General features: G+C 40.1%; 1 protein-coding gene across 3 annotated transcripts in view; it reads right to left on the bottom strand.

Annotated features, from left to right (window-relative positions):
* Positions 1–377: 377 nt before the first annotated feature.
* dcaf17 (ddb1 and cul4 associated factor 17) overlaps positions 378–15,561 on the bottom strand; it is a 50,490-nt gene continuing 35,306 nt past the window's right edge. For all 3 annotated transcript variants that reach the window (XM_078552167.1, XM_078552164.1, XM_078552166.1), the window contains exons 11-15: positions 14,006–14,115; positions 10,651–10,738; positions 6,398–6,478; positions 4,228–4,383; positions 378–1,479 (exon numbers count right to left, since the gene is read on the bottom strand). In XM_078552167.1, coding sequence (XP_078408293.1) covers positions 1,345–1,479; positions 4,228–4,383; positions 6,398–6,478; positions 10,651–10,738; positions 14,006–14,115 — 570 coding nt within the window. In that variant the 3' untranslated portion in view covers positions 378–1,344. The remainder of the gene's footprint in view (positions 1,480–4,227; positions 4,384–6,397; positions 6,479–10,650; positions 10,739–14,005; positions 14,116–15,561) is intronic.

Below are 15,561 nucleotides of genomic sequence, written 5' to 3'. Positions count from 1 at the left end.
GGAAGAAATAGACATAAAACATAACCAAATTATAATGACTTGGTGCATAATAAATTTCAGGGAATGCATTGTCTATGCAGGCAGCTGTAGCTGAACAGACTGTAGCTAAAAAAGGCTTTCTATTTGTTTCTTCTCTCATGCTCTCCTTTGCCCTCCTCCCAGGTAAGCGTTCTGTGGATATTGTCAACACCTTCCTACTCTGAAGCAATATCCTGAAATGTTGTGACCTTCATAGCTACAAATTCTACCAAAAGTGGCTTGCCAGAGAATAAACTATTTTAATTAACAAACTAATAAGTGTCTGAGCTTTGAAAGTAATCCATTGCTTGTAAAGTGCTCTGGGATGGTTCAAGGATGTGACAAGGCATGTTTTTTTTCCTCTTTATTCATTAGAAATTTTTGGAGGCACACACAAATTTCAAACAAAATTAAAACTCTTCTAAAATTGGGAATGGAAAATTTTAAGCAAACAGTAATTTTTAGAATGAGCTCAATGAAGGCTGCTGTAACTTCCTCATAGATATTTAAGAGACTTATAGCGGTCTGTCCAATAGCTGCTTAATTATAATCTATTAACTTCTAACAAGCCACATGGTTAATCTTGCTAAATTAAGCAAGAAACTTAGAATTTGGAGAGTGACTAGTTTAATTAAAAGAAACACATTTACCATGTTTAACATCCTAAAAAAGTCAGTCTAAGTTAGCGTTTGCACAGTAAGGTGAGATAATATTTTCTGGAATGTTCTCTGATAAGCAGTGTTGCTTTTCTGTGAATCTTTTACAGCTGAAACCTTGCTTTAGGGTCCATCTTAAACTCCCCATCACATAATACAAAGCTATGCTCACCCATGATAATAGGAGGTGCAATCTCCCTTTGTTAAACCATACATACATTGCAGAGATTGATGGGAATAAGCCAAGATGTGGCACTTTCTTAGAGTTCAGATGTCTTTATAAACCATTCAAGCTTTGCTATTCTGGTTCAGAATCTCATCCAAATGTTGCAAGTATTACAGTCTTGTGGCACATTTCCAGCCATCTGTTCGAAGTGACTGATGCCTCACAGTTCTAGGTTGTATAAACCTGTGAGCACAAAATATTTTGTTTATACAAAGTGCTATTCTGCCTGAAGGGACTTTTGTTTTAAAAAAAAGTCAAACATCTGAAGCTACCTGTCAACCAATTTATATGTATCTGCATATTTACTTACATTTATATAGCCCCACCTTTCACTCAGACCTTCCAATTATAGTTGTGCAGTAGCAGTAAATGAAGTAAATAGAAGAACAAAAAGCCAGATCAAATGGCATTCATTCTAAACAACAATTAGCAAACTCGGATACATCACTGGTTATTTTCATTTCCATCTTCAGCCATATGTTGATCCATTTTGTAAACATGACAGCAAAATGTTCGGGGTGGCAGCAGTTCTATATGTACAAGAGTATCTCTGTCGAAAAACAATTGATGACTGTAGGTCTGCAAAATAAAAATAAATCTTGTAAAACTGGATATGTGGGAGCAACACACATTTTTCCATGCTTTTTTCTCCACATTAGCTACTCACTGGATTAACTTGGAAGGTCAATTAGGTTTGATTCCCAGTCTATATTGGGATAGCTGTATTAGTTTCATGTGAGGCAAAGGCAGCAGAGCTGACCATCTTTCGACTTGGAATGAGAATATTGCTTAGCATTCCTATCGTTCATCAATATCCAGAAATGCATGTGTGTGTTTACCAGGTAAGAATAGGTTTGGGTTCAGCTGCAGTAACCTCTGCAATTGAACAGGCTGTCAACACTCACACATGAATAATGACCATCAAGATGAGGTACCAGATGGCTACAGATTTCTATGGAACCAAACCTCAGCAAGGAGTCAGGTTCCCCAGAAGAACAAGGGAGGGAAGAAATTTAAAATAAAAATGGCCGGTGTTGGAAAACGTCATTTACGGCAATATTTTATATTTTGACTGCAGTATTTTAGAACTTTGTCACTAGACCTGAGAAGGCTGAAAGGGGAAAAAATAAAAATAAACAGTAAAAGCGGGTCAGGGAGCATCTCTGAAGAATCAGAAGACTTGAAACATTGACTGACTTAAGACCCTTCCTTAGCACCTCAAACATCAACATAGCAATTTCTATTTCTCCAAAGATGCTGCCTGACCTGCTGGGCATTTCCAGTTTTTTTTCTGATTTTGTTTTCAGTTTTCCAGCATCTGCAGTATTTTGCCATTTGTTTAAAAGGTTGATAAGTCATCAAGATTATGAAAGCTTATCAAGTAAATCTTGTTTTCCCTGTCAGCAAGATGGTTGCAAGTGAGTGCAAATTTAAGATAATTACAAAAATTAAAGGGGAGTTAGAAAATATTTCTTTAGCAGGTGGTTAGAACATGAAGCTCTCGGCCACAAACCATTGTTGAAGGCCAGAATTTCTTAAAAAGGGAATTATGTAGTTGCTTGAAAAAGAAAATTAAAGAGTAAAGGGGATATGAGAAGAATGAGTAGGATTAGATTAATGTGGAGAAAAACACCAGTGTAGTTTTGATATGCCAAATGGCCTATTTCTGTACTGTAGCATTCTATGACTATATGACTGGAAATTGCGATCTGTAATATTTGTGATTACATTATGGAGCATTATATGTATATCCTGAAAGGACAAAATCACGAATGTGGCAGTCCTCACAAATGTAGAGCTCCCAAGTTTATTAGCAATCTGTAAAATGGTTGCACACCTAAGGACTCTCTGTATAATGGGGTAGCCAGAGTCAGATGAGCAGTGAGACATCCGAAGCTCTGCTTCAAGGTTGCCTGCAAGTCATGAAGGTCATAAACCAATCATCGCACCCGGGAGGTACTAGCTGATGACAGCCTGTGGACTGGTGTGCACCACCATGATGACATGTGGCTTCAGCAGCTTGGCAACAGGTATCAACACTGAAAACAACCCACAGCTATATGTGGAAGCTTCCATTTGTGGCACAATAAAAGGTGAAATGCGTAGACAACTAAACAAAAGCTTGTGGGGCAGCCATTCCCCATGGCAATGCCTTGACCAATCAGAGTCGACCTCCCTGGTTTGAATTTAAACAAAGGCTTGGCAGTTAACAGTTCCTTGGTGCATTCGCCATGGCAATGCCTCTACCAATCAGAACTCTCTTCTCACGCAGTATAACTTGTTGTTCCCTTTACAAATGGTATTCTTGTGCCTCTGTCCTAATGAGTGCAAGACAAAAAGTTTTGACAATATATCTTTTTTTTCAGCAATACTCAAGTTCTATACTACCAAACTTAGGTTTTGATATTTTGATGAGATAACCATCAGTATCATTGCATTACTTCTGTAAATCCTATCTACTCCGCAGCTTTCTACAATACCATTCCTACACACTATAAATTGAAAATTGTTTTCATTGTCCCTTTTACTGTGGATTGAATATTTATTACCAGTCCTTATTTAATTGTGAAGTTATATTTGGGGTAGACACTGCCATTCAGCCTCAAATTCTAAAGAGGTGATTTGAAAGCTGGCATTGTTTATCTTCAGAAAGCGTGTAACTCATATCTATGGGAAGTATTAAAGTCCATAGGCCAGATTTAACTGTATAAGTGGGTGGATTTTGAATGAGTTAAATAGTGTGAAATATTTTAATAATTCTTACTGCAACCAAATACTTAAAGGTAACTGTTCATATAAACAGAAAATAGAATGCGAAATTAAAAACATTTTTGAGAGAACAACCTTCATTGTGAAGTTCTATAGATGTTGATTAAATGGGTGTTCCATTGGTATATCATTAAAATGATCTACAACAAAAGCTAATTAGTAGCTAATAACCAAGGGCAGATATCACCCCTGGCACCCAATTTCAAAGTGAGCATATATGAAGGTTTCTTCCTCCCTTTTCCCCCTTCTGCATTTTCCCAACCAATTCTCTATTCCCAGTTAAGAGGATGAGCTGACAAACTTACTCCCATGCTTCCATTAGTGGTGTTCTGATAAGTCATGGGAAGGCATATGAAAGCAGGTCAGACTAGCTCTTTACCAGCTTTCATCTCCTTTATCCATGAGGAAGTGTTTGGTCTCTGTACCATGGTGACAAGACTAAGACTGGTAACTCAATGTGGAGAAATCATAAGTATGAATACATGTCAAATTCTATGGTGCTTCAACAAGGCACCAAACAAAAAATACATTAAATGGCAATTTATTGGTCATACTTACAGCATCCCATGTTTCCCTTAATGGAACACTCTTAATTAAGATGCCAGATTGGTTGTCGTAAAAATTGAGATGAACCTTTTCTTCAGTGTCTGTTGGGGGTACTGCCAAAACAGTCAACAGTTCGAGCTCATCCTCATAGTCTACCATTTTAAAGGTCTTAAAAAGTGAAGAAACAGTAAAGGGATAAGAATACTTCATTCATAATTACAATTCACTGATAACTTTAACAAGGCATGCAGAGTGTTTTCCACGTGTCATTTTTCTGCACCGATTGTTGTCTATAGATGCTAGTAAATGCTCAAGTGTTTTACAATCTTATAATTATTTCTATTAGTCACAGTTAAACTTGTACCTGTATGCACAATTCATAACTTCCTTCTAAGATCACTTTCTTCCACAAGATCAATGCCACAAGTATATATTTAACATTTCTCCATCTAACCAATAACATCAATTGCATTTTAAAATCAAATAACTGAAGGGCATAACATAAAGAACCATAGGATAAAATTATGTCCATTGATCGGGCTGAACATATAACTCATCTGTGCCAATGTCAGAGTTTCAATCAGCATTATTAATGGGGACATAAAATTCCCACTCATAGCTCTTTAGAATTCACTTATGTCATACATTTAATATTAGGCCAATAACGATAATTAGAAATAAATTCAAGTTAAACTGCATACTTAGGATAGTCAAGAGCTCATGTTTATTAATCACATGCCTGCCTGCCCAGTTTGCTGCATTCATGATGTTGGGAAGCTAAATTTAAAAAGTTCTCTTTGACCTCATTGCCTTCACCATGAGCCTCATTATACCTTTAGATACTCTGCAATTTGAGATTTGGAGAAACCTACTTTTATACTCTATTCCCCTTCCAATAAAGGCCAACATTCCATTTGCCTTCCTAATTACTTGCTTTATCTGCATGCTAATGTTTTGTGATTAAGGTATGAGGACATCCAGATCCCTCTGTACTGCAGCACCATGCAGTCTCACTCCAATTAAAAAATAACCTGCTTTTCTATTCTTCTCACCAGAGTGGACAACCTCAAATTTTTTCCTACATTATACTCCATTTGCTAAACTTTTGCCCGCTCACCTAACCTATCTATATCCCTTTGCAGACTCCGTGTCCTCCTGCAACTTGCTTTCCTATCTATCTTCGTATCATCAGCACTGTTAAGGCCTCAGCAATGGGTGTCTGGAATGGGCAAACAGGAAACGTGGAACAGGTTGACAGACAAGGCTTTGTGCCATGGAATCTTGGACTGCCAACATTGTAATTTGGTGGTTTTACCTTGCAACATTTCTTTGTGTACCATTTTCTATCTCATTTGTTCCGCTATCAAGCAGGTATTATAGTCTAAGCAGAACAAGTATTCTTACACACACCTCCTTCAACAGAATGTTCACTTCACCAGCCATTAAACAAGGGTAGAGAGTTAGCAATGCTTCATCTGCCACGTGTACTTTGGGCAAAGGGGGTGGTAGTTCTCAAAATCTTGGAGCAATGTACGGAATAAGGCTGTGGAACACAATCTAGGGGTTTGTGAAGTGTAAAAAGGATCGAGGAGTATGTGAGAGAAATGGATGTTTTGAGTCGGGAGGATCCTGACATCCAACTACACTCTGAGGGCATTCTGAAGTATTGGAAGTTACTAAAAATTCAGCCCTATATGTCTGAGTTTTCTTCCCCTGGTAGAATCTAACCTAATTTTTGACAAGTTATTAGAAAGCAAGTGATAAACTAACTGTTCAAATTTCTATGAGCTCTGCAGAAAAATAATTTCAATCTGGCTGCAATTTTTCATCAATGCCCGTGAAACAAAAATGAAAAACATCCAAATTCAAAATTGAGCAAAGTTTATATCCAAAAATAAATCTGTAACACAGATTGTATAGATTAGAAAAAGTTGTAGAATCAGATTCAGAAAGTAGTCAATTTCACAAGAATAAACAACATGTAGGATGTAAAGGTCATTTCAACTGAAAAGCGCCTGAGGGGTGAACATTTCACATTTGGATAAAGTGCTAAGGTATTCAATTGAAATGACAACTGAGTACTGAGTTTAAATTCTGCTCCACCATTAATGAGAAGCTTCAAGACTTGCCTGTTAAAAGAAAATAAGTCCAACGTATTGACGTATTCTAAATCTACAATTACCTCATACTTATCATCGTCTAATTGAGAAAATCGTCTTTTCACAACTCGACCATAAGCTGTCACTCTTACCGAGCTCTCCACCTTGAATAGAGAAATTTTTTTGAACAGTTAAATATCAGTTTCCTTTTTGTTAAATATTCACCTGTATTTTATACTTTCACAACTCTTTACCATGTGAGCAAGCATCCTAAATGCACCATAGTAGAGCACCTTGCTTTCTTTACTCAAACTTTGAGCATAGATGCATTTTTTCTGTGCATATAGATACATTTTTCTTGGTGGGAGAATACAATGGTAAATTAGATTTATTGTCATAGCTATACATGTACCAGTGGCAGCATATATTAAGCAGTTGGAGCAATTTGTTTGGGCTCAGTTCCCTGCGATTTGATTGTGGAATGGAATCTGCTTATGCTAGTTAGCAGTTCGATTGTTATCCTTATCTGTTTTAAGGTGGATTGGTGTTGGCTTATTTCTCTTCTGTGTTAGTCTTTTTCCCATTCATGGTCAGTTTTCTTGATGTTAGGTGCAAAATTATGCTGTTTGAACCTCCTAGTATTTCCCCACTTCCAGGCAAATGCTGAATTATTCAGGTTAGGTTACTTCTTATAGGTGTTTGTTTATTGTGGGAAGAGCAGGGCACCCCACAATGGGAGGGAATATAAATCATGCAGTTATTTCTACTAACTGTGTGTTGCAGGACGGTAGTTGGGGGCAGGGTAGGTGTTTTATTTTTTGAGTAAGTCTAACAAGTATTCTACCTGGCCCAGAAGCTAATTATGAAGTAGTGTTGGCAGAGCCTTGGAAGGTGGTCAGTTTCTCCTCCCTTAGCTGGAATGGGAACATTACATCAATGTTGGAGTTAGAGAAACTGATTGGAATCTTAGCTGGTACTGAACTTATTTTGGTGACAATTGTCTCCTCCTTTGGATGACACTGATTCATGCTGGAGCATGATCCTATGTGTGCTGACTGTCCTCCAGTATCACTCACAAGTAGTGATCATTTGTGTACACAATTTTATCATGGGGATATCACAGTTGAGAACAATCCTGTCTCACCCAACATGCTCACACCAAGCTCTAATTCATCAGGAGTCACATGGATATCACTAAAGATTTTAACCCCGTAATCAAAGCTGATCCTGGGTACTATACTGAGTAAGCGGTGCAGTGTTGGAAGATATTAAATCAAGATCCCATCTTCCCTCTCAGGTGCATGTAAAAATTCCCATGGCACTAATTGAATAGCAGAGTCTGGCCAATATTTATTCCTCAATCACCACCACCATAAACAGATTATCTGATCATTATCACATGGTTGTTTGTGCTGAGTGCAAATTGGGTGCTGTGTTTCACTAGATTATAAAACGTAACCATGCGTGTTGGCCCATGGTTATGGTTGGCAACTATGCAGTGGTTTGCCGTTGCCTTCTGTAGGTTCTGGCTGACGAGGAGACTCTCCCGCTCTTACAGCCTGCCATAGGCGTATTGGAAGGATTTACTGGTTGATAATCAACCTGTTTGGCCATGCTATGAACCCTTCTTCCTTGAATGGAGGCCCGCCAAGTCTCCATCCACCATCTCCTCCACCTGACTCAACTTCTTCTTCTTGTGGGACATCACAGAACAGTTACAGCACAGGGGGCTATTCGGCCTGTTGTATCTGTGCTGGCTCTCTGCGACAGCAACTTACCCTAGGTCATTCCCTAACCCTCTCCCTGTAGCTCTGCACATTTTTCCTTTTCAAATAATAATCCAATTTTCTCTTGAATACCTCGATTTAACTTGCCTCCATCAGACTCTCAGGTAGTGCATTTCAGACCTTAACCACTCGCTGTGTGAAAAGGATTTTCCTCGTCGCCATTGCTTCTTTTCCCAATTACCTTAAATCTGTGTCCTCTGGTTCTTGATCCTTCCACCAATGGGAACAGTTTCTCCCTATCTGCTCTGTCTAGATCCAAAACCCTCGTGATTTTGAATACCTCTATCAAATCTCCTCTCAACCTTCTCTTATCCAAGGAAAACAGTCCCAACTTCTTCAATCTATGTAACTGAAGTTCCTCAGCCCTGGAACTATTCTCGTGAATCTTTTCTGCACCCTCTCAATTGCCTTGAAATCCTTCCTAAAGTGTGGCAGCCAGAACTGGACACAATACTCCAGTTGAAGCCAAACCAGTATTCAAGGCAAGTTTAATATAACCTCCTTGCTTTTGGATATGTGAAACATTCTTTATTCTAATTCTTTACATTGATGACTGTATAAGTGCCATTTCCTGTGCTCACCCTAAATTCGAAAATTTCAACTTTGCTTCCAATTTTTATCTTTCTCTTGCCTTCACCTATCTCTGAATCATCACTTCCTTTCCTAGACTTCTCGGTCACCATTTCTGGAGATAAGCTATCAATCCATATTCACTTTAAGCCAACTGAGTATCACAGCTATCTTGGCTACACTTCCTCACACCCCATTTTCTATACACCCAACCCTGTGGCTGACAAGGCCCTCGACTGTGTCCGTTCTATTTCACGCACTTCTGCTTTCATCCATTCCCCTCCCTCCTGGAACAATGACAGGTTTTCCTTTGTCCTCATCTTCCAATCCATCAGTCTCCATATTCAACACATTATCCTCCTCCTTGACCAGCATGACGATGCCACCATCAAACACATCTTCTCCCTTTTCCACAAGGACTGTTCCCTCCACGATACCCTAGTCCACTCCTCAGTCACTCCCAATAACTCATTCCCTTGGCACCTCCCATGCAAGCACAGGAGAGGTAACACCTCCTCCATTCTCAACGTCTAAGGCCCCAAACACAATTTCCAGATGAAACAGTGATTCCTCTGCATTGGGGAGACCAAACACAGACTAGGTGGCCACTTTACAAGCATGACCCTGTGCTTCCAGTTGCCTGCTCTTTTAATTCTCCATCTTGTTCCCACTCCAACCTTTTAGTCTAGTCCTTCTGCAGTGTTGCAATGAAGCTCAACACAAGCTCGAGGAACATAACCTCATCATTTGACTGGGCACTTTACAGCCTTCTGGACTCAATATCAAATTCAACAATTTTAGATTTAACTCCTGCCCCCATTTTGTCTCCTTTTTCTTTGCTAGTTTGGTTTTTCTCTCCTGCTTCTCTCTTTTTTCCCCCCCTTTCCTTTCATATGGCAGCTATTCATGATTTTTCCATTCATTCTTTTTATTTGTTCTTGGGATGTCAGCGTTGCTGGCAAGGCCAGCATTTACTGCCCATCCTTAATTAGTGTTGAGAAGGCAGTAGTGCAAAACCTTCTTGAATGGCTCCAGTACATATGGTATAGGTACACCCAGTGCTGTTAGGGAGGGAGTGCCAGGATTTTGACCCAGTGATGGTGAAAGAACAGCAATATAGGGCAGGATTTTTCAGTCAGTGTGCAGGGGCTGGCCCGATACGCCGACGTGTAAAATGACACTTGATGACGTCAGGCATGCATCTCAACTTCATTGCGCTGTTTCGTTTGGCGGGCGCGTGCGGAGTTGGCTATATAAACGGCCTAGTAAGGCCATTAAGGAAGTAATTAATGTAATTGTTAATGCTGCCCATCCAACCTTAAGGTTGGCAGGCATGCGAAAAAGCCAAGCAGCCTTTACGTTTTTTAGGAAACCTCATCCACGAGCGGGATGAGGTTTCCTAAAGCTTTTATTAAATAAATAAATAAAAATTCTGAGATATAAAAACATGTCACATTAGGGGATGAGGGGACATGTTTAATTAAATTTTTTCTCTATTTATTTAATTATTTCAATATCGATTCAATCTCTGAGGCAGCTCTATGACCGCCCCCGCCTGCCGCCTGAAAAATTCAGGTCATATTCCAAGTCAGTATGTGGCTTGGAGGGAAATTTCCAGCTGGTGGTGTTCCCATGCATCTGCTGCCCTTATCCTTCTATTTGATACAGGTTGTGGGTTTGGAAAGTGCTGTCGAAGGAGCTGTGGCGAGTTATTGCAGTGTATCTTGTAGATGGTACAAGCTGCTGTCACTATGCTCCAGTGAAGGGAGTGAATGTTGAAGGCGGTGGATTGAGTGCCGATCAAACGGGTGCTTTATTCTGAATGGTTTCAAATTTCTTGAGTGTAGACTCACAGAGGCCCATAAGACCCAATGACAATGGCAGCAGTCACTACCTGGAATGAGCTCTGCATCTTTATGAATTTCCCTCAGAACCCATCAGGAGTTTCCCAATCTCAACTATTAAAAGTTACTACTTACCTCTCTTTCTCTTGCAGAATAAATAGTAAAGGCTCGTGAAACCTGCCACCTCTGTACACCTTCAGATTTTTCAGACAGCTGCAACACACTGGAAAGCAGTGTTAGCATAATTGATAACAAATGTCTATCTACGTGTTATAAATCGTAAAGGAAATATTTTGCACAATAACAGGGATACATCAGCCAGTAATAGATATTTTAAGTTCTTCAATAACTTTAAATGCTTTCTTAATTTCTCTAATTTTGTTTACTAACCTCCTGTGTTGGACCTTATCAAAAGCCTTCTAAAAACCCAAATATGTCACATCTAATAGTTGCCCCCTTATGTATTCTGCCAGTTACATTCTCAAAAAACTCCCAACAGGTTTGTCAAACGTGACTTCCTTTCATGAATCCATGTTGACTCTGTTCAATCCGACCATTATTTTCTAAGCGTCCAGTTATCACATCCTTTATAATAGATTCTAGCATTTTCCCTACGACTGACGTCAGTCTTCTGAACAGGCTCTGAATTTTATATATTTTTTCCTGCTGCTAGAGGTACCTTTTCCTGATTTTCCCTCTGGTGAAACAAGCTAAAAATATGTCTCTTACTCTTAGGGTGGAATCGTCCCAGATTTGCACGAAGTGTAGTAACGGGCATTTGATAAAGTGCCACATCAAAGGTTATTGTGGAACATAAAAGTTCATGGTATAGGTGGTAACGTATTGGCATGGATAAAAGATTGGCTCACTAACAGGAAACAGAGAGTAAGCATAAATGTGTCTTTTTCAGGTTGGCAAGATGTAATGAGTGGTGTGCCACAGAGATTAGCACTGGGACCTCAACTGTTTACAATTTATATAAATGACTTGAAGGGATGGATGGAATGGTTGTCAAATTTGCTGATGACACAAAGATAGGTAGGAAAGTAAATTGTGAAGAAGATATAAGGAGGCTACGAAAAGGTAAAATAGGTTAAGTGAGTGGGCAAAGATCTGGCAAATGGAGTGTAATATGGGAAAATGTGAAATTGTCCATTTTGGCAGGAAGAATGAAAGAGAAGCATTTTATCTAAATAAATAAATAATTGCAGAGCTCTGAGATGCAGAGGGATCTGGGTGTCTTAGTGCATGAATCACAAATGGCTAACATGTAGGTACAGCAAGTAATTAGGAAAGCTAATAGAATGTAAATGCGTAGGAAGCAGTTCAGAGAAGGTTTACCAGACTAATACCTGGAATAGGCAGGTTGTCTAATGAGGAAAGGTTAGACAAGCTAGGCTTATATCCGCTGGAGTTTAGAAGAGGTGACTTGCTTGAAACATATAAGATCCTGAGGAGTCTTGACAGGGTGGATGTGGAGAGGATGTTTCCCCTTGTGGGAAAATCTAGAACTAGGGGTCACTGTTTAAAGATAAAGGGTCGCTCATTTAAAACAGAGATGAGGCAAAATTTTTTCTCTGAGGGTCGTGAGTCTTTGGAACTCTCATCCTGAAAAGGCAGTGGAAGCAGAGTCTTTGAATATTTTTAAGGCAGAGATGGATAGATTTTTGGTAAGCAAGGACCATCATTATCAGGGTAGGCAGGATGTAGATTTGAGGTTACTATCAGATCAGCCATGATCTTATTAAATGGTGGCACAGGCTTGAGGGGCTGAATGGCCTACTCCTGTTCCTTGTTTGTAATGTTTTACCCGCCTGCTGCAATGGTGGGTTTTCGTGCAGCACCCCGATTCAGTGACGCATCCCTGGTACGTCTCCTGGACACAGTGGAGGCCTGCCAATGTCGTCTACCCACACTCTGTCCGCAGGAGGCCTATCAGTCTCACCACTCCGGTTTGGGAGGCAATGGCAGAGGTGGTCAGTGCCAACACTGCATACAAGAGGTCGGCCATCCAGTGCAGAAAACGGACAAATGATCTGATCCGTGCCGCCAAGGTAAGGCAACCATCTCATCACTCTAAACTCACACACTCAAGCCCATCACACATTCAATGGCATCTCACTCACTGCCAGCTCAAGGGACATCACCGCTCACTCTCTCACACATACCCTCACATCTCCATCTGGCCTCATCTACTCTGGAGACTGCCTCCTCAGCCCTCACCATCTTGCGGCCACTTGCACAGATCAACACGTTCCCCCAGACACATCCTGGGATACCCCCCTTCCCCAGTACAGCCCTCGTCCTGCAACCTCTTCACTTGCCTGAGGCCACTTCTCCCCCTTCCCCAAGCAAGCCCTTGAAAAGCTACTCCTGCATTATGGCTGGTCTGGTAGGCAGAGACCTGCCCGTGAGCCCCCTAAAAGGGATGTGGTGCTGCCTGTGAAGCCTGGCACTGATGACTGTGAGCGCTGCCCAAAGCAGTGCAGCTCGCCAGCATGTCGATATGCCCAGATAATCCAGAGTGGGGAGATGATTCTGGCAAGCAGGGCTGATAACGAGATACTAAAGTATTGAAATTAGGTTCTTGACATGCAGTGGTGGGAAACGCAGCCTGCCATTGACAGGCGGAGTGGACAATCGCAAACTGGTTTCACGACGGTGTAAATCCAATTTTTGGCCTTCTCATCATATTGTCCATTCACACCGCCAACGGGTCTGGACGATTCCACCCTTAATTTTGACAATAGCTGGATATAATAGTACATTAGTCTGGTTGTAGTTTGACTTCAGTTTATCTTAAATTTTTGATCTTGGGATAAGTTTTCAGATTTCACAAGCGAGCTATCCAAAATCTAGATTCTCCCACATCTGTCTAATGATAGGTAGATAATTAGTTTATTGAAAGTCACCATGCTGGCAGATGCCGAATTGTGATGACGATAATAATAAAACTAGTAATTATAATTCATAATATAGCTATAGTAAATCATTAAAAATCAAGTTTAAAATAATAAAATGATGGCACAATTATGAACATTTCAGTATACAAAAATACAACACATTGCAAAATGCAGGTCTCCTAAATTTACAATATATTTGTATTTTGCATTTTGTATTGAAGGCCATAGATCATATGTTGTTAGGTTGAGTTCATGTAATCTCGCATTTTAATTATTCTAAGATTGCTAGTTGAGATTAGATTTGGATTTTCTGAGCGATGTACTTTCTCAATCTCTTAGACAGTGGAAAATTGTAACAACTGAGGTAGGTTATGTTTAATACTTGTATTGGTTTTCCTATTCCCATTTCCTCTGGGAGGCTGATTATTCATACATCCTTATTATTCAACAAGAGGTCTCCTCACCCCATTTTACACCCACTTCTACTTGAAAACAGGTGGAATTTAGGAGGAAAGTACAGAACCCTCTCTCAAAATTAAAAGACAGTCCACTTGCTGATTAAAATGAACGTAATTATATAAACTTACTTAATTTGTGTTGGTCCAATATGCATGATCCTTCCGGAATCATCTGGGTGAAAATATATCCAATCAGTATCTAACGAACAACACTGCATCTCCTGAATTCCATTCTCTGCCTAATTGGACAAAAGTGCATTTGACAAATTTATATCTCTCATAATATTCTGTCAAAAAAAGCAATGTCAAGTGAGTCAGAATACAAATTGCAGTAATCTAATTGCAATACCATAATTTCAAATCATTTTGATTAACAATTAAGCATTTTTGTCTACAGTTTTCTCACTGTGCTATGTTTCTTAGATTTAAACAGTTTCAAGGCAACACCTAAAGCCTTGTAAAATGGGCTGTACAACTCTGGTTCCCTATTCACTTTACCTCTGAAATGCAGTACTGAACTAGCAGGCATGCAGACACAGTATGTAGCCACCTGCACAAGCTAGAAGTATAATTCCCATTTATTATTCTGAAAGCAGCAAGAGGGAGCCACTCCGATATTGGTAAAATACCATCGCCTGTGCAAAATGGCTTCTAGGTGGGGCCTTAATTGTATAATTGGCAACCCACCTCTGTGGAGGAAGAAGCTGACCTGGTTCCCAGCCCACCCTGGGAAAAGCCCCAAGGTGGGAATATATCTGGGAGCCATCCTGACACGGCTACCCCTTATTTTCCTGCACAACCCCACTTCCAACCCATCTCTATCGTGTCAGAAAAATTCAACCCAAAGAGTTAGGATTTTGCTTGGAGAAGATTACAAGTGGCGCACTCCAGGGTTAGTTCCAGAGCCACTTTTATTCTTGGTATATATAAATGATTGGATTTGGCACAGGAAACACCAATCTCAAAAGTTGCTGACAACACAAAAATAGGAGATTTGGTAAACAGTGAAGAGGAATGCAAAAGATTTCAATAAGCCCTAGAGAGGCTGGCAGAAAGGAAGGCAGATGCAACCTAACTTGGTTGAATGACATGGTACATTTTGGGAAGAAAACCAAGTTATAGAAGTGTACACTTACTGGAAAGACACTGAATAGCGTGGATGAACAGAGAGACTTGGGTGTTCACATAAAATTTCCTCAAAGTCTAAGGTAGATAAATTCATAACAAAAGCTCTGTAGAAAGTTCAATTTTAGAAACTGAAGTACAGAATACAACAGTAAGAAGTAATAATGAATTTATACTAAATATTAAGTTGTATTTTTAGGACTGATGGGGACAGACACAAAGGCAGGTAGGTGCATAACTTTGCACCATTGGCCGTACGCCAGTTTCCCAGCTCCATCCACCCCCAGGCCATTTTCCTGGAGGCCGGATGAGGGGTCAGTGCGGTTCCCCACTTGCAAGCAGCAGGTAACCAACTGACTTTGTTAAAGGCCTAATAAGGCCTACTGTCAGAGGCCAACTACAATTTTCCCCAATCAGCGTCCAGATCTCTAAAGGCATCTAGAAACATTGTAGTTGCCTGGCTTCCTGGCAGCAGACCAGAGGACCAGCACTCTAGACAGGTTTATAGACCCTCCCTGCCTGTCTGGCTTCAGTTGCAGCCACAATTCTATGGAGGAGTT

Source organism: Cetorhinus maximus, chromosome 11 (genome assembly GCF_964194155.1).
Source record: "Cetorhinus maximus chromosome 11, sCetMax3.hap1.1, whole genome shotgun sequence".
In the NCBI taxonomy this organism is placed as follows: Eukaryota; Metazoa; Chordata; class Chondrichthyes; order Lamniformes; family Cetorhinidae; genus Cetorhinus; species Cetorhinus maximus.
Note: the sequence above shows the minus strand (reverse complement) of the source record. Positions and strands in the feature narration are given on the sequence as shown.